The sequence below is a fragment of the Xiphias gladius genome, chromosome 24, assembly GCF_016859285.1.
Source record: "Xiphias gladius isolate SHS-SW01 ecotype Sanya breed wild chromosome 24, ASM1685928v1, whole genome shotgun sequence".
Lineage (NCBI taxonomy): Eukaryota > Metazoa > Chordata > Actinopteri > Istiophoriformes > Xiphiidae > Xiphias > Xiphias gladius.
In genome coordinates this window covers 22,711,713-22,735,488 of record NC_053423.1, presented here as the reverse complement: position 1 = coordinate 22,735,488, position 23,776 = coordinate 22,711,713, and the positions used below count along the sequence as shown (strand labels likewise).

The 23,776-nt window shown below is 43.1% G+C and overlaps 1 protein-coding gene across 2 annotated transcripts; it reads right to left on the bottom strand.

Moving 5' to 3' along the window:
* Positions 1-4,734: 4,734 nt before the first annotated feature.
* On the bottom strand, positions 4,735-16,575 carry il11b (interleukin 11b). Of its 2 annotated transcripts, none has more exons than XM_040122009.1 (5): positions 16,522-16,575; positions 7,621-7,787; positions 6,564-6,659; positions 6,282-6,449; positions 4,735-5,436 (listed from the first exon to the last, which is right to left on the bottom strand). In XM_040122009.1, the coding sequence occupies exons 1-5, from the start codon at positions 16,526-16,528 to the stop codon at positions 5,266-5,268; spliced, it is 609 nt and encodes a 202-aa protein (XP_039977943.1). In that variant the 5' UTR covers positions 16,529-16,575; the 3' UTR covers positions 4,735-5,265. The 2 variants fall into 2 exon arrangements, with proteins under 2 accessions (XP_039977943.1, XP_039977944.1); XM_040122010.1 differs by lacking the exon at positions 16,522-16,575 and adding an exon at positions 8,068-8,100.
* Positions 16,576-23,776: the final 7,201 nt, after the last annotated feature.

Genomic DNA, 23,776 nt, shown 5'->3' with positions numbered 1-23,776 from the left:
GACACATGATGCTCATATGACTGTACTGTACCTGAAATAGAGACAATGCAACAGAGGGATGTGAAGAGCTTCTTTATATCAGAGAAAAAGGATCATTATGCCTCTAAAATGGGTTTAAATTCTCTCAGACAATGCGCTCGGAGTAAAGCTTAACTGACTGTTTGTAGATACAGTTTTACTCATGATTGATTCGTGCATTGTACCTGCTCATGAAATGATCAAGTTATACTCATCCCACATCTGGCAAACTCCGATCTTAAAGGGTCAGTTCCCCCAAATTTCAAAAACCCCTTCACACGCCACTATCTCTTCACGCAGGTGCGGTAGCTTTAGTTTGGCTGGTCCGTGTTTTGATGCATCTGTGTCTGAGATTTCTGCTTCCGGCGACATCTCTCTTCCAATCGCTGACGCTGTTCGCTCAGGGTGATTCCACCGAATACACCGTGAGCAGTTTTCAAAGGGGGCTGAAAGTCGTTCACGGTGCCGCTCGATGCCGTGAGCACCAAACATTTGATTCTATTTACCCCGGTTGTATTCGGGCGACGGCAGAAAACTCTGCCCGGACGAAACCAAAACTATCTGCACGACCAGGTTCAACTAGAGGTCAGCGAGAGAGTAGGTTTTTTCACAATCTGGGTGAACTGACCCTTTATTCTGAGAACACTTTTCTCCTGTTGGTTTTGAGGCAGCGAGGGACTCCCTGCACCGGCTCTGACTTACTGTCATTCTGCAGCTGTAGTTCCGTTCAGCGCCGCTGATCCTCGGCTAGAAATCTGTTCAAAATAAATTTACGTCCCGCTCTTCACCTAGCAGGCGCACCTGTCGGGAAGTCCGCCGGGGATTCTCGCGTGCTGCACTCTCAGTTTTCTTTCACCTGCTGTACAGAAGTGCGAGAGTCTCAGGCGGCTGCAGCTGAGTTTGGTTGTGGGTTGCAGTCAGTGGAGAAACTCTCCAAACCGTCCAACCGGCCTCTATAGAGGATTTCGTGTCTGCTGCCGCTGCTCCCGAAACTTTTATCCCAGAGTGATCTGTCCTCACCTCCACTCCTCCCCCTGTCCTCCCACTGCTGCTGCCCCTGTGGGTTGGATCCTGAAGGGTGTCATACACACGCGCGTGTGTGTGTGTGGGAGTGTGTGTGTGTGAATGAGAGAAAGTGTGTTCACTTCCTAATTTGGGTTCAGTTACGCAGAACAACAGTCTCGGCAGATGTGAGATGTCCGTATTTGTTCGGCTTTCGGGTACCTCCATATTTTTAAGGTGGATACAGTGGAGCTTGCTGAAAACTCAAAAATTTCACACCTGTGTTCACGACTTGGAAGTAGATGTGAGCACCGTCTGCAACCCAGAAGCTTTTGGTTGCGATAATTATCCTGACTCTGGTGTGACACGAATGCAGCTTAAGCATCATGAAACTCAGTGGAAATGCTGGAAATTCAAGTCGAAACATCGCGATAAAGTCTTGTGCTTTGCTGAGGTGGAAGAGTTGGTGTATCAATAAAAACAAAATGCGACAACGGAAACAGGTTTAGTGAATAAACGGTGAGTAAAGCTTCATTTATATCGCACCTTTTACAACGTACAGTTACTAAGTGCTTCACACACACACACACACACACACACACACACACACACACACACACACACACACACACACACACACACACACACGAAAAATATAAATGAATATACAATTAAAGTAATAAATTTCAATAGCAAACACAGCAGAGTGAGATACAGACCAAGCTGAACATGAACCAACACATACAGTGAGAGAGGGACGGCGGTCTATAAAAAGGCTTGCCTAGAAAGATGGGTTTTTAGAAGCCGCTCAAAAGGGTCCAAAGATTCCTTTGCCCGTTTTCTGGGAAACTTGTTTAAAAGTTGTGCAAAAATTTGGATGGAAACTGGGCTATTGATGGTCTCTACACGTGTAAACGCACAAACGTGTACGTCTGTGTGTTTGCATGGTTCCTTGTGCGGTGTATCCATGCATAGATAAGACAGAGGAAGAACGTGAGCGTGCGGGTCGTCGTGCCACATTTATGCAACTTAACGTGGATAATTACTTGAACATTGTATGAAATTCTTAAAACGCACCATCTGTGTAGCACCACCCATGTGCAAAGTAATCCGATTTTTGAGGGACGTGATCTGTCCTGGGAACAATGGCATTACGGATGCCTGGCTGAGACATGCGCTGTGCCAGAAGTCTAGAAAGTTAAGGAGAAAGAGAAGGATCACTGCATATGGCACACACAGATGTGCTCCATGTGGCACAAACTGAGGAGGATAAAAAGAAAAATCAATGAGAGAAAAATATCTGATCGTGACTGATCTGCAGCAAAATGCGTTGCTCTTTTACATTTCCTCCTTTGCCCTCACTTCCTTTCCGTAGCGGATACAGATAAAATCTTTTATCATTGGGCGAAAATCCAGGAAGAACTAAAATGATGAACGTTAGTAGCTACTTGTTGCGGTGGTGTCCCGAACCGTGACGTTGTTTCTTTATAATTATATCAATCATTGTCACGTCCCTTTGCGGAGGAAAAGCAGGGAAATATTCAGCCGTTGATCACTCTCACTCTCCACACGCAGAGCCTGTCTTTCTCTCTCCCTCCTTCTCTCACTTCATATCCAGTCAGAGGATTTTCCTCTGACACCCAGGCTCCCCCCACCCGCCCCTGTGGGCAGCGGATGCCGCTCTCAGCTGCTACCACTGACCGCCGGATCGCTCCGACGTGCCCGCGGAGGCCGGCAGTGTGTGAGATCACCTCCCCGTGGCCACGTGTCAACACGCTGGCGGATATGCAAGTCACTGTGTGCTACTTCAGTTCACTCACGAGGTTCACGGCAGAACGGGAGCGCGGCGGCCGGTGCAGCCCCTGGCGTGTCACCCTGCCGCGAGTGGCGTTTCGGCAGAAGGTGTGGAGTTTTAGGAATACTGTGACATTTCTCCAGAATGTTACACCAGGCTGCTAACAGGCGTGTTTACACCCGGGGATCGCTGTTACGGTTGTCACCAGAGAAATGACAGCGCTGGTTGTTTGTTCACACATTTAAAACAACCTAGGTTGGTGTGTTGGTGGAGGTGGGCTGGTCTTGTTACAGCCCCACAGAACTTCTTAGGGTGGGAGGGTGTCAGGGTTGGTCTCTTCAGACACTGACCATAATCTTTCCCCTTACCTCAGTTAGTGTCAGTTGCATGAACCTTAACAGCTGTGGCAGATCAGAAAAAAAAAAGCAGTTGTTTTGAACAATTGAGGAAAAACTCTGCCAAAATTTTTTTCCTATTGACAGGAATTTTTCACAGAAGACATTTTGACACGTCACGGAAGGAAAAGCACAGGTGTGAATAATTAATGGTGTGAGGTTCAGGTTCCTGGTATTGTTCACACTGACTCACTGTTATGGCTCACTGTGGCACTCACGCTAGAAAAGAGTTTAATGTTACTAGTAACATCTGTGACTTTGAAAAGGTCCACGCGGATCACGCGTCATTTTGGAGCCTAATTTTTTTTTTCCATTTACCTTGGAAAACTTAAAAACCTCGGAAAAAAAGAAAAACAAGTAGTCACTATCACATCCGAGGAGACTTGTCCCCTCAGCATCTAAGTGTGCGATGTTGTTTAATTGCATTTGAGGAAAAAAAAAAAAACGGCGGTTCTTTGGCCCCGGCCAGTGAAGCTCTCCTCGGCCAATAAAGATCGTATCTGCCTCTGTGGCTGTATCTTTGTCCCTGAACAACATCAACGAGTCGGTGATTGTATTAACCAGCACAACCAGCACGGAGCAGTCGCATCTCTGTTTCAATGTAAAATTTTATTAATGACTTCAAACATACAAAACATACGAAATGTATAAATAGTACTGTGAAAGTCACTACAGCATGACAATACTTTATTATTAATATTATTATTAAATATTACATAATACATAACCCTTAGAAAACAATGAGATGCCTGCATCTCACACTAAACACTGTCACATATATAATATATATAAAAAGCTCATAAATAGCATCCTAAATAGATTAAAAAAAACCAAAAAAAACATCAGTAAAAAAATATTAATTATTCCACAACAATTTCTTGTAATTTAGCTCATGAGTAGATGAACACATAGCAGGCCATGTGAGTGTAAACAGTCATAAAGGGAGTAAATTCAGCTCAGTGCATTAGTACAAAACGTTTCAACAGGCTACATGTAAAATGTGCCATACGCGTATTTTCTTGCAAACGTGCAATAAACTTACATTCTGTTTTACTGCTGAATAGATGTTAATATGGCGGACTACACAGAGCTGAAAACGTTTGTAAACAGAGCCCCCATAATGTATCAAGAACTCAACATCTCGCTGTCATGGCGTCGAAACCCCGGAAGTGAATCTTATTTAACATGCAGGATCCTGCTCATCACCATGCGTAAACGAGACTGAGAGTCTAGGGCCATGCTAGTCCCTCTGAGAGACTGAATCTAGGCGCGGCGGTGAGCTAAATGCCAACATCAGCTTGCTAACGTGCTCACAGTGACGACGCTACTCTGCCGATGCTGAGCCGGTGGAACCGTTACCGTGTCCACCGTTGTAGCTTAGCATATTAGCATGCTAATATTTTCTGAGCAGCACAAAACGCAAAAGTCGAGGCTGCTGGGAATGTCGTTAGTCCTTCAGGTTTTCCGTCATAAATAAAAGTACTGGACCAACTGGAATTCTGACCTGATGGTGGCGCTAGAGGAAAAGTCAGAGGATCATCAAAGTTATTACAATTCACCCCAACGGTGGGCATAAATATCTGTACCAAATGTCACAACAGTACACCGGATAGTTGTTGAGATGCTTCAGTTAAAACCACACGCCAACCTGGTGGCGCCGGAGGGGGATCACCAAAGTCGGCAGGGTTCATCATCTGGGGACCTTAAAATGTCTGTGCCAAATTTTGTGCCAATCCATCCGCCAGACATTGAAATATGGCAGGTATAATTGAAGACTTACGTGCTGCTGTAGCACCACAGGAAAAGTCAAGGGCTCACCAGCGTCATTAAAGTGCATCCTCCGAGCACAATGTATCGTTCATCTGTTCCAAATTTCAAGGCGACGCTACCAATAGTTGTTGAGATATGTATGTCCGGATCAAAGTGGTGGACCAAGGGGACCGACCCACTGACATTGCCATCCCCAGGGCCGTGCTGCTAGCACGGCTGAAAGTCCAAAAGCATATAGGTTGACAGTGGTTTTGAAGGAAGAACTTAACACTCGGAGGCAGCCTCTTAATGTCTGGGGCAGTGGGGTGATTTTTGGAGCTTTAGTAACACTCTTTTTGACCAGATGCAGAAGACCTTTAACCGTTCGGAGATCTCAACGGAGAACTGGAGCACGTCGAAGGCCGTGGAGACGACAGGGAGGGAGGGAGGCGGGGACTGAGGAACCTCTTCGCTCATCTAAAGACAGAGAGGATGGTCAGTGGCAACATCGTCAACAACAGTCAGAATTTATCGGACAGAATTTGGGAAACCACTTAATACATGAACCCCTTTTGTTTCTCTCGATCACCTGATCAAAGGGAAGTAGCGCTCCAGTGTTCAGTTTTAACACTTCACACACGCTTTGTGTGAATACACACTTTAAGCAGTGCAATTACGCCTATTTTTCAAACTTGTTTTCTCGTCTGGCCGTTGTTCTTGCAACTGCATGTGATAGACTGAAAATTAGACAAGTTCAATGACAAAAAAAAAATATTGAATGCAACTGAGACTTCATGGTTTAATGGTTGTTAAAGTTTTAAAGGAGTCTGTCGTTTTTATTTTATCCTTTTTAATTCTCACAACTGAGAATGACTCTAAATGACAGCCATCATTGAAAGTATATTTGTGACAATAAAATTCTCCAAAAAATTACCTAATGCAGATCATTTTGCCTGCTCTATTTTATTTGATGTAATTTTTTGATTTTTTATTTTTTTTTGCTTTTAATTTGAGTGTTTTTCAAGCTTAGTGATATTTGAGTTTTGGCTTCAGTATGCATCCATTGCAAGCTTATTCATTTTCCTTCCATTCCTTCCTTTACTTACTGTTACTCAAATTTCAAACTTGTAACATTAAACATTTCCATTTCATATTTTACAGATTCTTTTTGTTCTTCTTAATATTATTATTTATGTTCTGATTATCCTTATCGGCAGAGTAAAAAACAATGTAATCTTCCTTTTTCCAATATCTATTTTGATTTCACTTCCGGGTGGAATTGTCCTCCGTATAACCCCGCCACACCACGGCGGTCTTCTCACCTGTTGAAGAGATGTGTTGAGGAGGTTGGACAGCTTCAGGAGGTGAGCGCTGGCGCCCTCAGCTGCCTGGGAGGGCAAACTGAAGTTTTCCTGGGCTGTTTTCAGCCAGTCAACATGCAGCCGAAAGGCCTCAGTGTACACATAGAGCAGGGAAAGGGACTCGTTAACCTGCGGGGGCACATTAAGTAGACAGTCAGTAGACACTCGGAGCATTTCTACGGTAATCAAGGTCGGTGGACAAGGTCAACATCAGAAACGGATTCCTTGGTTCAGAAACGTTACCTTCAGTGCATTGAGATGTGCAACCGTGTGTTGCATGTGAGGAAGACCATGAAGTCTGTTTTCTGCAGCAGCTAAGTTTAGGAGTTCATCGCCTGACTGTTGGAAACATGACGTGAAACAAAGTTTCCTATTAACATACAACTACCACACAACTTTAGACGACTAAAGAGAAGAATGTGAGAGGAGGCTCTAAAAAACGAGCCTCATTCTTTTTCATCTTTACTTATCAGTTTCTCTAAAGACCCTGAGAAGTGAAGATGACGCACGATGGTCTGGGAATTAAAACTAGGCCATGCAGTGTTTGTTGCTCGACTGTCTTGTGTTTACATTGAGGAATAATAAATTAAATCCAATTAAAGCCACAGACAATTACATAATTAAACAGAATGTGATAATACTGTATTTATATGTTGAATACAAAACACACACACGTGTAAATATCAAATCTGTATGTATTGTATTTATCATCTATTTACTTTGTTTTGTTGTCAAAATGTATTCCGAAATTTCTCAAGTAATGTACTGAAGTACCGATTTGAGGTACTTGTACTGTACTTGATTACTACCATTGTATGCTGCCTCGTCCTTTGAATCCACTACATTTCAGATGAAAACTCTGTACATTTTTCACTCCGCTACCTTTGTTTTCCAGCGATTAGTTACTAGTTATTTGGCAGGTTAAGATTTTACATAAACTGTATAATTAGTATATGAAATACAATGTAAACTACTATATTATTAAACATCACTACAGTATAAAAAACAACATTAAAACACTGTTTACATCAGTACTAATAATGTGATGTTTTAACAATCTGGAAGGGCAGTTCTTCATGATGAGTATATTTACTTTTGTTGATAACACTTGTGTATTTTTACTCCAGTACAAATTTGAATGCAGGACTTTTATTTGCAGTGGAGTTTGTTTATAATGCAGTGCTGTTACTTTTTATCGTCAGTAAAAGTTCTGAATACCTCTTCCACCACCGTCTACTCCAACCATCTAATTATCCCGCGTTGTGACAGTGTAAAGTTGAAAACAGCTGTTGATGCTTACCAGGTCATGGAGTTTTTTGGAGGAGTTCACCAGGCTCTCCACCTGAGGGATCATTGACCCGTACGTGCCGCAGAGGGAGTAACTGCGGGTGGGGCGACATGATGAATGGACGAACAGCTCGGCCAATAGCAGCAGGTGGAGAAGACAAGGGGTGGGGTCATGAATTACTGTGAAGACACGAAAAAAGACACAAAAACTCACTTTGCAGCGCTTTCGCATTTGCTTCTAGTTTTCACGCATTTGCAGCGTTTTCACACGTTTTCACACACATTAACCCGCTGAAGACACCTTCTTCACTCGCCTGTGTTTTGCCCAGCAACATTTTTTTTTTTCTCAAGTTGCAGTCGATTTAGCTTTTCGGGGGCCAAAGTAGTTCTGAGGTCTACGGTCTTGTCACATTAAAACAGCTTTGTGGAAGCAGAGGAGGGAACTCTGGCAGAACCTCACCTGCTTCCACGGTGCGCGGAGAAGGTCAGAAAAGGTCCGAGGAGGTAAAAACGCCAGCAGAACTTGTAGTTTAAAGAACAACTTCATTGTCGCACCAGTAAAAGTCGCTGCTGGATTATTTATCTCTTCCCCTTGAAACAAGTTTGCCAGCCCTTCAGCTTGCAGCGCCAGGTCCACGTTATTTCAAAGAGAATGATACAACTGACTAAGCTTCAGCTGTAGTTGCTCACAGTGTTCACAGCTGCGCTCGCAAACACACAGTCCCACAACAGGTGGCTACTCGGCTGCTCTTTATTCTCTTCCCCTCTCATTGGCCCAGACCTTCTGTTTGTGAATCACCAAGAAAACCCCAAAGCGGCCTGTTTTTTAGCAGCTTTGTGTGTGATCCAGCCGAGGTCTAGACCACAGGATATGTAGCCCACGATAAATCCTGATGCAGCTGCATCCAGCTTCTGTGAATGCTTCAGTCTGTATCTGTCACGAAAAGTAAGTAAATCGACACAGTTGGCGTAGTTTTCGGCACCTGCCTGAGTAGCGTTAAAGCAGATAGCAACAAGTAGCTCAGTGAGATCGAACTAAAAACCCCAACTCGATTTCAGTTCGGGAAGACGCCTAAATTCACACACATGAAGCTTTCACCGTAATTGAAACGCGTTTTAAAGAAGGAGCAGAAGAGTAAGTTCAAAAGTCTTACGCTGATGCTAGCGTGCAAAAAAAATTCAGCCTAGCTTTCAGCTAATTCCATTACCAGAGACAAGTCGCATCCTGTGATCCAGACATGAATAGTTATTAAAAAAATCAGATAAGTGCAGAAGCTCAGATCTAAGATTGTGAATGAAGGTTTGGACACCATAACGGGTCAGACACTGATTCTATGTCATAGCATATTTACTAGCTGAACGTGTTTGGCTGTGAGAGGAAGAAATAGATCTCTGGAAAAAAACGGGGAAACATGAACAATAGTTCACACAGGCAACAAAGCGCATGACGATTATTTGTCCAATGACGACCTGGATTGATGAATTTTATTTGTTCCCCTTCGGTTTAATGACCCGTGTTTACATTTCCCCTCGACGTCTTGCGAGTCCCGCGAACAGCAGCATCATCTGCGTGCTCAAAATCATCTCTGAAAGTCAACTGCTCTTCTAACGCCAGCTCCAGGGCAGATGGCTGGGCATATTAAAGGGTAATTCTGGTTTATATACCGCAGTCCTGAATATTGCTCCTGCTGGTCAATAATGATATTGCACTGATCGGTTTAAGTGCAGAGATCCCGGGGTGTGTCACTATGAGCAGCACCTTTCACATTCAAGCAGTCATTTGACCCGTTGTTGATATAAAAGGTTTCACCGGTGCAGCTTTAACCATGTACTACAAGTCGTATAAAAATACAGCTGGTCTTTTTATTCTACCAAAATCAACACAACGCTTACAGGGGTCATTATGTAGTAGTAGCACTGACATCCTGTTTTGATGATCAGGTATAAGGACTTTCGATTATTTTGGTTTCAATCAGAGGAGGAAATTTAACGCCCGTGCAATTTAGGAACAAAAGTGAAACAGTAGGGAAATGAATGGGCCTCCATGTTCGATTATCTCCTCCTGTGTTTAATAAATCTACGGAAAGGAGAAGCCTTTTTTAATCCAGAAACCATTTAATCAAGATGAGGGGGAATAATTCCACAGAATCCTCTGCGGTTTGTTTTGTCTCTGTCTCTTGAGCTTAAATCTCAAAGAGCCTAATCAACAATGATCTGTATTCGAAGAAATATCACTGGAATCAAGATTAGTTCATGTCTGTGAATCTCTCCGCTTGTTTATGCAACTTCAAAAAAAATCCCATTAGCCAGAGCAACAAAGAAATGAACTGTCCGTTAGTGTTAGGTCAGGGAGAAGGAATGAGAGGTATGCTGTGGGGTTTTTTTGTTTTTTTTTTTCCCACCCTGCTCTGGGCGTCCTGTTGGAAAAGGAGAGGGGAGCCGGTGGAGTCGTCTGACTCACATTAATCTCAGTGTGGTGAAATCAGCGGGCAGACGCCTCCGGCTGCACTCTTTCAAGGGAAAACATCCACTTTGTCAGGAGTGTCTGTCACGCCGCTCTTTAAACCCTTTTACTGCCGCTCACACACCAACAGACAAAACATCACGAAGTTTTGTCTTCAGACCTATTTCTACAAGTATGAAGACCTCGTCGTTGTTTTTAATTCTGCCTTGAAACGCGACAGAAAGAAAATGTATAATTGTTATTATTTAATCATCGTAAGTTATTTACGTCTTAGAGAGGTGTCACAGTGGATTCATGCAGATTTATTATTAAAAAATCGCCACGACAACAAACATAAGCAGCAAGGTCCTCTGTCTCTCGACCGTGCTCAAAGTTGAATCAGTTTTAACGTTAATCTTGAGCATAAAAATTAATTTTTGATAGCACAGTGTGACAAATTAACCGTAACAGTAGGTGCACTTAACAGGTTTTTTTTTCCCCCCCAAAACTTTAAACTGCATCTCAGGGTCTTCAACAGAGGACGGAGTTTGAGCAAACTCCTTTGAGTCTCATGGTCTTAAAAGCTCAGCAGAAAGTTGGTATGTGGACAATGACGCGAGATTATTTAGTCAAACTTTGACCTTTTATGTCCGTGACCTTCCAAGAAACAAACAAAGTGTCTGACGTAACCTAGAAGCAACCTGTGATGGACGACAAGCTCTTTCTGTGTGTGTCACAGTTCCCAGGTCAGTACAGCTTAAAGTCAGATCCCAGTCTTGGCAGAAGACTACTGCATTGCAAATGTCAGCAGTCAGACAGGCTACTAGGTTTGAAAATAGGCCGACAGTAAACAGTGGCGCTTTTGTCCCACTTTTTTCAGGCACAAAAGACAATTACATTGTGTTTCCTGCGACACAATAAAAGCCTCCCTGTGATTCGTCACGCGAGTGAGCAGCGAGGCCGATAGCAACGGTCAGGTCTCCATCCGAATTCAGCACAACTTTTAACCGAGTTTTCCACGCAATCGGCAAATTAATGTGCGTTTCCATCCACTACTGCTAATGCTAATATTAGGGGTCGGACGCGTCGAGGTGTTTCACACCTGGTGGCGCTAGTGTTCCAGTCCGGTGCCACAAAACCACTGCGGAAGGAGAGGAGACAAGAAAATGACGTGGTTAAAAAGAGCGCCAATCAATCCAAAAAACAAAATGTAGAAACCATTCGCCTCCTTTATCAACAGGTCTCCTCATTGCTCTGCACAGATCAGGTGATTCCCTCTGCCACTATTTTTAGTCTCTCCAGTGGAGCGGAAGCTTCAGGGAATGCATTAGTCACACGCTCCATGATAACCATGATGTCTTTGCTGCTTGCTCATCGGTTTTCTCCGCTGTTTTCTTTGACACATTTGGCTTTAATTGCTACACCAACTTGCCCACCCCAGGCGAGCGAGAAAACTGTTTTCCGCAATATTTTGAGGTTTTCGGTTGAATTGTCCGCGTTTCAAATCAGGTTTTTCACGAACAAATTGGAAATGCACCAAAAAAAAAAAGTAAATGAGATACGATTACAAACACTGGATTATATACATACATATTGTTCCCTATGAATCCCTCGTGAGTGTGAAAGTAACTTCAATCCAGTGCGAGGACGGTGGACTCCGCCGCCAACAATGAACCCTACTTTATGGAGAGATAAATGCATAATGTAAATACACCGAACGGCTGCAGCTTTTTCGTCTCAATCATGTGTTTTTTCTTTACTTGTTTACTCCTGTTCAGGGTCGCACGGCAGCTGCAGCAGTTTATCCCAGCATTCGGTGGAAACAGGAAACGTGGACAGCTGCAAAGTCGTCTGCTTTCACTGAGTATAAAAATCACGTGTAGATCTTATCACGAGACCTAAGAAGTGACACCGTCTTGCCATATGTCTGAAAAGTAATCCTCTTATACGGTGAAAATTAAATTACTGTATGATATACTGTATGTCTCGCCGTGAGTCACACATTAACTTCCAGCCAGAGACGTAGCCACAGTCTAGTCAGTTTGACAGTATTTCCAGGGCAGACGGTTGTGGCGAGCTCAGGTGAGGTCATGAGATATGAGGTCTGAAGGTCAAGACCTTGGACTTCTGTATTCCGCCTGATAACCTTTTTCATTGAAGCTCTCAGAACTGGAATATTTATAAGTGCGCTTATGGCTTTCTGCCAACAAACCCCGCTAAATATCAGTTACAGTGTCAGCTATTTCTCTCAGCTCGGGACACAAACAATATAGTGGCGCACTAAATCATCTGACCGTTGGAAAATTACTGAACAAGACATCAGCAAAAACCCTCTGTCAGATTAAAGAAAACATCCCCCGGCTCTGTAGTGTACAGTCATGCATTTGGCAGAGGGAACAGCTGTGACAGCATTACAGATCAGGACAAATTGCTTAAAAAGCAGAGTGAATGGGCTGTCTTTGATGTATTTGGTGGGTCATTTCGTCAGCACACTTGCTCACACACGAAACATCAACACGCATGCATGCAGCGTCTCAAACACTTCCACAGTTTCCGTTCCAGTTCATGCCCTTTTTATGCTGAGTCAGAGGCTTTACAGAAACATTGGAGTTTCCTGTGTTTGCCTCTGTGTGAGCGTCTCATTTCCCCAGCTGGACCTTTCAATTTTACTCTCAAGAACTTCCAGCGAACTTCTGAAGTGCCCTGCATACATATGCACTGTCAACATCCTCCAACACCAAACAACAAACCGAGAAGAACATCATCCGTCAATGTGTGTGGGATCAATGTGACCTTATATATTTAATGTTGCTGATTTCCCCCCCCCGTGCTTCTTCTACAGGCTGAAAAAAAAAAAAAAAAACTAATTCCAAGTCTGTTGAAATGAACTTAAAAGTTACAATAATCAATATTTTCATATTACCAATGGATCAGCTTATTATGTCTAATGCGAGAGGTGTCACCCACAGCGCTGAACCCAAAGTGAATTATCGCTCAACTCTGCAGTTCCTTTTCAGCTCTACAGAGCTTTTTAGTGTCTTTTGGCCCATTGTTTTGGTTTTTCCGGCTTCCACCTCCAACTTTGCATTTTAATTTATTGCATTCACAGCTTGTTGTGCTGTCCCCAAGTGGCCAAATAATCAATTAACACAGGTTTAGAGATAAAAACAAATCCGCGCCGCCACATTGGAATTCAGTAGATAGCATGCGATGTCGAGATCCCTCCCTGTTGATGTGTTGAGTGATGCTTTAAATCCAAGTGATTAGAGAGAACTTTTTAATCCAGTGGGGCCATTGTCCTTTTCATCTATTGTGGCTAAATATTCCTTTTCAGAGGTTTATCCTCTGACCACGTAGAGTGTGACCGCTGAGTTTTGTTACGGTTAAATCTGGCACGTTTGACCACCCCTTGAATGTCACATTTCAACTTTTACACGAATAAAAGTAAATAGCGTTCAGAGCTTTGAAAAAAGGAAAAACTACTACGACTGCTACTTAAGGAAACTTCAAGTCCCTGCAAGATGATTTTCATACTAGTGACATGAACTGAAAACCATAGAAAGAAGTTAAACTAAAAATACTTTCTAATGTTTATTAATAATATTAAATCAATGCAACAGCTGTTTAAAAAGCAAAAACTTTCCAATATATCTGTAGTAGGAAATAGAAAGTTACTGTCTTGGCTTCATTTATCGGATTTAACCACTAACTTGGCAGGTTGTTTATGCACCTAGCCCAGGGATATATTGCATTACACTAAACTCCTTGACGGGGCCATTCATTCCAGTAACAGCTTCACACCTGGCACAGAATGCAAAAATGTTTTTTTCCCTTTTTTTCCACCTTGCTTCCCGTCTACTCACGTAAAAATAGCTGTTTCCAAACTCTGGGAAAGTCTTACAAACGTTAAACCTTTCTGGATCAAAAATTCATGATAGTATTAGTAATAATCGACCTTGTTTTGTGGCCCAAGCTGCTCTGTCAGCAGCAGGGGCAGGGCGGATCGATCCCCAAAGTCTTGGGCTCGTTTATCAATACAAAAATCGATCCGTCACATGTTACATCACATCTTGGACACGCGACACTTTCCCTATTGCTGCAATGTTTGCCTCTCTGCTGCTGTGGTGTGCATGTGTGCAGTGATCACAGAATTAACATGATGAACGTTTGCTATTTACCACTGAAAACTGAGGGGAAAAAAAAAAGAGGAAACAAAACTGGTGTTAATTAAGATATATTCAGAAGTAGCCTATTAAAAATGCACTCACCTCTTAATAATGACATATCTCTCTCCCTTATGCGATAGTACATTAGCTGCCTTTAAAAATAAAAAGTATATTGGTGACCCCGGCCCGGGTATTACCAGTATATGCAGTACCGCAGTTGGCCACTGGGGCAGAGTGGCCTCAACGCTGACTCACTCCCTCTCTTGTAATCAATCCGTGATCATTGTCCGGGACTGTGAGTGTGCAAATTGCATTACAGTTAATCGCCCTGATGATGTGCAATGAGGACATCACTGTCTGCCTACCTGACTCATCCGATTGACCTATTTCACCTCTCCCTGAAAAAACAAACACACGCTGGCTGTTTCTTGGCTCCCGTTTTTTTGTCATTAGTCATTAGGGTTTTTTGCGACGCAGCCGCCGACCGATCATCTAGTTGTGTCACAGTATGTAACGCCGGAGTCAGACAACGCCGTGTCAACACCTTATAATGGCCCGATGTGACGGATGTGGGGTGTCGGGAAAAGACCTTTTCCACAGCAGCCATTTTGACTCGTGACAGCTGGTGAATCGATAACATTAAGTGTCCCAGTAGGTTATTCTAGTGAGCCAGCACACACAACACCAGAGCCTCCCCTAAGTACAAAGCAGCCGTCATTCATGTCATTAAATGCAACTGTAGCATAGAAGAGGTCCATTGTTCACTGCATCTTGTCTAGTGTGTCAGGAAGGAGGACGCTTGACACAGCAACCGAAACCTGGCACTTCTCCCACCGAGTTTGACAACTTCTACGAAGCCGATAACGCTCCCCCACGCTACGTTAGACGTGGAGACAAACCCGTAACAAGTTGACGCTAACGTTCGGGTTAGGGCCACGCCACTAAATCGATCTCACCGTCCGCACGTTAAACCTTTTTCCACCAATTGGGAAAGGCAAAAAGGGAGAAGCCACCTTCACTGTCCAGCAATCGCAAATAGATCCAGCTTGACTTTTATTGATAAAACACTGTTAAATACCCGACCATTAATAACCGGGGCTGTCAGGTGAAACAAGGTCGGTCCCTGGCAGCTCCCAGTCAGTTCAGTGGTGGAAAGTAACTGAGTACATTTACTCAAGTACCTTATTTTAGTATAGTTTTGAGGTACTTTACTTTTCATTTTCATTTTATGGTACCTTATACTTCTACTCTACTACGTTAATCGTTGGTTACTAGTTACTTTACAGATTGACATTTTACATGCAAAAAAAAAAAGAGATGATTGTTTGATTTATAACATGCAATGCATCGTTAAAGACTAAACCAACCTTTTTCACACACACAAAAAAAGCAGTGTGTGGTTGTGTCTCCTCGTCTCGTTTCAGACGTCTGTGAGTTGTTGGCAGCTCCACCGAAAACAGAATGTTTTCGACATGTTGTGAGTTAAATAGCTCTTCAAATGTTGCAATAATTCACAAACTGAAAACAGAGTTCTGTGTAAAAACATTTCCCTCTTTCCCCTCCCATTAATCATCTCACAACCCCTCAGATTTTTCTCATGACCCTTTGGAGGGGTCCGACCCCTAGGTTGGGAACCACTGGACTAAACTAGCTAACTGTATATAAAGTCAGTAAAACTAGCTCCAGCAGTAAAATGCTCCTCACACATTGATCCATCAGAACTAACAAAATAAGTTGTTATATTATGTTTAGTGGATAATACTCCAGTACTTTTACTTAAGTAGAATTTTAAATGCAGGACTTTTACTTATAATGGAGTATTGTTGTCGAATTGTAAAGAATCCAAGTACTTTCTTCAAAAGACCGGACTACTCAGGGAAACCCTTAACACACACACACACACACACACACACACACACGGACACACACACACACACAGACACACGTACGCCTAGCCAGCCAATCACAGCCCAACCTGACGCCAAGCAGCGCGTTGTTGGTGAAATTCAAACGGAGCTGAGTTTTCCCACTTTGAGCTGCAGCTATCAGGGCATTTCAGCCAAGACTGTCCCACAGTTACTCTCTCATTCATTCATTCATTCATTAGCACACGAACTCTCTCAAGCTGAAAGTAAAAGTAAAGACCACGTGCAGGAAAGACCCCCCCTCTTCCTCCTCCTCCTCCACGCAAAAACACACACAGCCACACACTTACAAACACACACACACACACACTCCAACACACACACACACACACACACAAATCTTCACTCACTCAGTACAAAAGTATCATAAACAAACTTACATTTCATCTTTCTTCTCCTGCTGTTGTAAACAAACCTCCTTCTGAGTCCAGTGTGTGTACTGTAAGTGTGTGTGTTTGTGTGGACAAAATGTAAAAAGTTCCCTTTTATAGCACAGAGTATGACACATCACCTGAGTCATCAGCCATCGTCGCCATTCAAGCATCAACGCCCCCCCCCCCCTTCCCCCACCACCACCACCACCACCACCACCACCCAACCCCAACCCCTCTCATCTGAAAAAGGTTTCAAATTTCTTTGTTTGTTGAGGTGAATCTGATGAAGTTTATCAGAAATATAATGATATGGAATAATCAAAAAATACCAAATTGAGCAATTCTGATCTCTTCTTCCTCCTCCCCTTCCTCTGTAGCCTTACGTCATCACCACATTTTCTTCTACTGTTTAACCAAATTTTGTCCAGAAAATGAAACTCCCTCTGTCTCTCGTTCACACACACAACTGAGCTTGATGCTGGAAAGTCAATAAATTGAAGACTCAACACGGAGGAAAGTCAGCAGAAGGAGAAGCCATAATTTATCCATGTGATAAATAAGAGTTTTGGACACTAATACCCGATTAATATACTCTCTTCTTCCTTGTGCAGTTGATTTGTCTGTACATGTGCACAGAAAGAGATTTTTTTTTTTTTTTTTTAAATGGAAAATGGTTCAAACTGACAGAAAAAATGTAAAAGTCAAGCGTGCAAATGAGGTGAGGACACCCCAGCAGCATGGTCCATTAATAATAAAAGTATGAAACATGATAAAGTGGAGTAAACAAAGACTCCTTCCCCCACACTAAATACACTATTGACCTCCAGCTGCTCCACCAGTTACAAGTCTGTGGTCATACTGGGCAACTCCCAACGTGGCTTCCAGCCAGAACTTAAGTCAATAAAACCAACTCAGATAGTAGAAATGAGAATTCAACAGGAAGGAACTTTAGTGGTTTAAGAGCATGTCATTCAATTGTGTTTTTGACATTTTTACTGTGTGTTATGCTCTTGGAATTTCTAGATTTTGAAAGAACTGTGATTTGTTTTCTTTGAAGTCTCCAAGTTATATGACTTTGTGGCTTGGCAATATCCTCGCAAACAAGAAAGAGATAGAAAACAAAACTGCATTACCTGTTTTACTCCTCGTTCTCTGGAAATTGAGGTCAAGGTCATTAAGTTTGCATAGTTGACATTTTACTTTTCAAGGGATTTTTGTGTGAGACATCTTCAGCATCATGTTAACATCCCGTCGGTGAAAGTCATCTCTGTCGTGCTATAGCGAAACTATCTGTTTCCGTCATGCAGCTGTTTTAGTGTGAGCGAGGATGTGGACTGATTAAAGCGGCTGAGTTTCGGCTTATAGTTTATCTGTCCAGACCACAACTTTATTGTTCCTGGTTCACTCTCACCGCTTCCATAGCGCCGATTTCGGCGGCAGCAGGCAGAGGTTTTCAGAGAAACAGCTGTAAAAACCCACTGTCCTCTACCTGCCCGGCAGCAAACAGCAGACAGACACAGTCAGAGACCAGCTGATGAACACAGCGGAGCATTTAGCAGCTGAAGAGCCAGATGTTGCCCTCAGGGGCTGGTAGCGACCAAAAACAGAGCTAAAAGGAGAGTGCACATTGGACTTGCATTCATCAGGTGGACACAAACAGGGCTCCAAATGAATGGTAATGTTGCTCTGTAGCTGCCGGGTGTGTAAATAAGCAACTGTTTGCTAAAAAGTTCACCACATTAACTTAAAAGGTGAAAAATATCAGTGCTGTGTTCACAACTTGCCCCCCAACAACTGGCCAAAAAAAATCAGCTACTACAGGGTTAAATAAAGTGTTTTTTGTAGTGCAGAGTTCCACTTTCAGATCCTTTCACACTCTGCTGTCATCAGTCTTTAATGTTTGAAGCATTTCAGAGGTGGTTTTTATGATGAAAGTTTGTATTACTTTCCCTCAAATTTCCTCATCCATTCTTACGTCAGTGTGTGATTTCCTACGGTTCCTTGAAGTGTTTTGTGTCAGTAGTAAATTTTAGAGCAGAGTGTGTGCTTTCAGGCAAAACTGTGCGTAGTTAAAACTCAACATCTGCATCCAAACTAAATGCAAATAAAAAACCATAATAGCTCTACGATACTATTCCGAATGAGAAATATTAATTCGTAAGTAGCTGTGACTTATAGAAACACCACAAGAAGAACTTCCTGAATCAGTAAGGCAACACTGTTATGGTCTTGGGTGAACATTTAAATCTCCATGGCCAGATTTTTTTAAAACGCTTTGTCTGTGATAATTTGATCTATTGTTTATATATTGTTTATACATATATATACATATTTATATATATATATATATACCACACCAGACAGGACCCCAGGTGCAGACTGTGCAAACGCCATAACCAAGTGGCTGGCATAGTGTACAGGAACATCTGCACTGAGTATGGGGGGGTAATATATATATATATATATATATATATTTGGGTCTGTTGAGGCGAGTGTTGGTAGAGAAGTTTAACATTTTCTCTTTTACTCCTCTGCTGCTGCTGGAAGTCCAGCGACTTGATGCCGTCGAATTCATTTCGCCAGGTATTCACAGAAAAATGCGCCACCAGCCGTCCCCCGGGTAAACTGCGTCTGCCTGCCTCCTCAAAGTATGAACTGTATGTAAAAGCAAAAAGGAATTAAAGGAGTAATCCACTGAAACTTTGCTCTTAAGAATCAAATATCCACCTCATGCAGGCTTCGAAGTTGAAACGTTACAAACAATCACTGCTTCATTCAGCTTCTTAGCGATGAAAAGGTGTGAAGGAGACATTGAAGCACTCAGCTGTGGAAAAACTGTGAGTGTTTGGAACGTGTTGATCAACAGCGGAGAAGCTCAAGATCAAGATCATGCTGGCCGACTGATTTTAGAGGTTTCAGTATATGTCTTGACACTTTCTTTTTAATGGTTTATTTTTGCTTCGACTGTCATTTTGACATCATTGTAGCTACTGCGATTTCAAGCTGAGTTCAGCTGCTGTCTTGAAGAAGCAAGATTAAAAAACTTTTCAGGGCCACTTAGCCAAGTCATCCTTTAAAATGCGTCACGGGATGGATTTACCTTTGCATTTCCGTCCTCCTAAAAGCTTTGAAGCTTATTTCCCCAGTTGGCAAAGTAACTTCGTTTTTATGATGATGGTCCCAAAACCAGCAGTTCAGCAGGTAGTCGCCGTTACACACCTACAAATATGGTATATATTACTAATTTGCTCCGCTAAATATGCCTAGGAAGAAAAATGAATACTGTCTGGAACATGTGTCTCCTGGTTTCTTCCAACCCAAGAAGAGTAATATTTGTATAGCGCACAGAAGTAAGAAGTGAAAAATCCTTCCCGATTTTAAGCAAATTTTGACAAATCCCCCAGAAAATTGGTGAAAGCAAACGTGGATGAATGCACGTTTCCGTCCCAGCCACTGCTGTCATATTGTATACAATATTGTATTAAGAGTTCAACCCTGTCTCCGAGCAGTTACGTGTATATACAAATACTTTGCAACAGCAAAAACATTTTGTAGTGTTTTGTAATGTGTTTATAAACATTTAACTGAAACACTGATCTTTTGCTAACCCTAACAAAAGTGCTTTTGTTGCTAAAACCTAACCACAGATGGGACGGATGCCGTCCACCCCAACCACCTCAACGAGATCCAGCCTGCAATGATGTTTCCACCGCAGTGGAACCGGGAGAACCGTTCAAGTACTGTATGAACATCATTTCTAGGAGACAGAGTTGAGGAGTTGGGTGCATCCAGATAAACGGCCGGTGGCTCCAGTCGGGATGCGTTAAACCACCGCAGAAGAAGAGGACGCAACGAGATGACGTACCTGGCCGAACTCATAGAGGTCGTTTATCATCAGTTTCTGGTTCAGTGTCTTGCCCGGGGACGCTTCGACATGTGGACAGAGGGAGCTGGGGATCAGACCGCCAACCCTGCTGTCGGTGGACGTCCTGGTCTACCTCCTGAGCCGCAGACACCCCTCAAGTAATCACAAGAGCTCCAGTCAAACCTCAAATGGTAAAAATCAGTGTAGAAAACATGACGGACATGTCCGTTTGTTTGTTTCCTGGTTTGCCTCACGCCTTCCAGAAGCTTGACTGACGTTCGAGTCACATGCTTCATGTTTGTCGTGATTCATTTGCGAAGTCTGTTTGTTGCATTTTCATTTCAGTGATACACCAGCATTTGCCCCTCGGCTAAGCATTTTTTCCCTGATATTTCTGGCATTTGCACTCAGGTGTTTTGATGCGTAACTTGTAAACACACATAGAAAGAAGTGGATGGGAACCCACTACAGGAAGAAGATTGGGGCGGATGGTTGGATGAGCCACATGTTGCCCTGTTGAGGCTACTAAAACACATGGTGAGGGAGGGTTTCTGGTTTTGGTTAAATATTTGTCGGTGTCTACTTTTTCAATATTTAATCAAGGCTTTCCCTAAGCTAAACCACTTATTAACCATGATTTGGCTGCCAGTTATGACAGTTCTGAGGATTATATAGCATAAACGTGTCCATGTTATGTTGATAGAAACCAGACTTCTTCCTACTAAGCCTATTTACTCTTGCAAATTGTTTGCATAAACAGAAATGTTTGGAGACATGGCGGCGAAGACGCAGGTTCAACTGCCTACTCATTCTGTTTATGTCACTAAGAATGACAGCGTCAGCTAAAAGACTGTAAATTGTAGGTAATTGGGGCATCATTACCCCACTCGCTTCATTCATTAAACAGTGGTTTGGCTTGTGTCGAAGCTGCATCATCAGAGCAGGTTCAAACTGCATGTGACCTTTTTCGGCGTTTCCAAGAAGCTACTAGTTTCCTGCTTCTTATGAAATGTTTTCGATAGTTAAATCTCCACCCACCAGGATACAGATGTCTGGACACATGAGAGAGCTGTGTCCTGAAGTGAAACCCCCCTTTCTTTTAATGTATTTGTTACTGCCATCAGCATTACTGATCACAGATGTCTCAAACATCAGATGCTGAAACTGCTGAACCTCTTGCCAGTGAAAGTGATGCATGGAAACAGGGGAAAGGGAGAGGACGTCATCACGGTTGCAGGGCTGACTCGCCTGCCCTCCTTTTGTCGTCAAAGATAATGCCATATGGGGTAATGGAAAGGCAGTGTGTTTTGATGAGAGTGTGTGTGTTTGCTAGCAGGGGTTGAGGGGGCCTTATCCTCAATAGTCACAGTTTTCACAGTCAGGAAACCACCCACGTTCCGGATATCTCCTACTTTTTATCTTTTTTCCCTCTCTGTCTCTCCCTCTCTTCTGACCTCTGTTGAATGGAGGAATGTGAGGAATGCAGCAGTGAATAGGAGAGTGGGAGAGGCAGCATGCAAATGACTGACGGATGCAGGTTTTTCTCTCTCTTTTTTTTTTTTTTTTTTTTATTTGCCTCACTCAACGTGGTACCAAATACAGACCGGGCAGTCCAAAAAAAAAATAGAAAAATCACGGAACAGTGCGAGCCAGCACCTGCGCTGCACCAAAGCCGGCGGTGGAGGAAGGACTCCGATATTTTACTCAAGCAAAAGTACAAACGCAACAATGACAAAATACTCCATTACAAGTAAAAGGCCTGCATTCAAAATCGACTCCAGTAAAAGTAGAGAAGTATTATCTGCTAAATATACCAAAACTATGAAAAGTAAAGGTTCTTGTTTCACAGGAAAATGGCTGATCGTCACTGATCAGTTACAATGTGTGACTCTTATTACTGATGCATCCACGTGTAAGCCGAGTGTAAGCTGCTGTGGCTGGTCAAGGTTGAGCTCGTTTCACCCTCAGTTTGGTCTAGTGGTACTCAACCACTCGCGCTCCTCCAAAGGCTCACCAGATGAATCAGAGGGGTCGTGACATGATTGATGGGTGAGAACAGAAGAAAAAACAAAGTTTGTTGGCATTTTCAAACTTTTCTCTGATTTCTGCTTTATTTTTGTTTTGTTTTGTTTTTCTAAATTTTGGATATTTCTGCCTCTTTGGGCCTCAAACTGTTATTTCGGTGAGACTATCTGAGAAGTGTGGAGGTGGAACCTCTCCGCTAACAACCCGTCGACACGTGAAACATGACAAGGAACCCAAAGCCACCAGCTGCTTTTTTTTCTGAGGGGTCACACACCAGAAGGTTGAAAAACCACGGATTAAATCTTTAGCGGTGCGTTGTATTTCATGATCTGATCTTTCATAGGCTAATTTTGACGTCAAATCTGAAATCTGAAAAGCAGCCGTCCCACCGCTGGCTGAAACCTTCAGGAAAGGCATGAAAAGACAGTCTTCGGCATTCGCCCCCCTGGATGCTTTGACACGGGACTTTTTTTTTTAGGGATCAAACACTTTTCAGCCTCTTAAGTTTCCAAGCCACAGACTAAACTGCCACCAGTTCAGTCCATCACATTAGGCAGGAATTCAGCGTGGCAGCCGGACAACAGCCAGATCACCCTATTGACAATCAGTGAAGCATGAAATCAAAGCGAAGACTGAAGCAAACGGTGTGTCAGTGCTTCCTGTGGAAGGATGTGGGAGTTTGGGATTCTGTCTGAGGCCCCGACATGACTCTGATCCCTGTTTCAGGAGGTTTACATCATCACAGATGGAGACTTATGTTATGCAGTTGCCCCGTTTTCCAACTAAAGCGCAAGTATGTTGTGTTTCCGCCGCGGCCCGTGGGTCTTTGAAGCTCACAAGTTTACAAACTCAGCTCGTTTGTCATCTCTTTTCCCCTTCACCGGAGGAGCCTTATGGTCTCGGACAAACAACTGACCGGGAAACGTGTGGCAGGCGATGGTTGCTGCTCCAAAGCCAACCCCCTCTCCTTGAAAGGACATCCGTATACCACGTATTGGCGACATAATCACTGGCTGGATTATGTTCGGAGGGAATGGTTTTTCTTTTTTTTTTGGTTTTCATTACGAGGGGCCGAGGCGGCCCTACATGTATTGACCGGCGGCGGAGACGCCGGGAGGTGGTTGCGGTGCATATAAACGTCGTTTCCGGCAGACATTCCTGTCACACCTGACATTTGACCGTTGCCGTGGAAACAGACAAATCTCGCAGTAAAGAAACAAACTGGTGCCAAAGACGTTAAAGACGACTTTTTACAGACTCATTACTTATTACATTTTTTGGTGCATTGTGTGCAGTTTTGAGATGAAAGAGAATTCATGTCTTTCTCCACGGCTATGTTTGCGTAATCAGTCAGGGTTATTTCACCACAGC

What these genes read in the sequence shown, in the direction of transcription:
- il11b (XM_040122009.1), bottom strand. An exon ending in CCAAAAAACTCCATGACCTG is followed by an intron (nt 6,660 to 7,620) that starts GTAAGCATCAAC and finishes TGTTTCCAACAG; the next exon opens with TCAGGCGATGAACTCCTAAA. An exon ending in CACATCTCAATGCACTGAAG is followed by an intron (nt 6,450 to 6,563) that starts GTAACGTTTCTG and finishes GTGCCCCCGCAG; the next exon opens with GTTAACGAGTCCCTTTCCCT.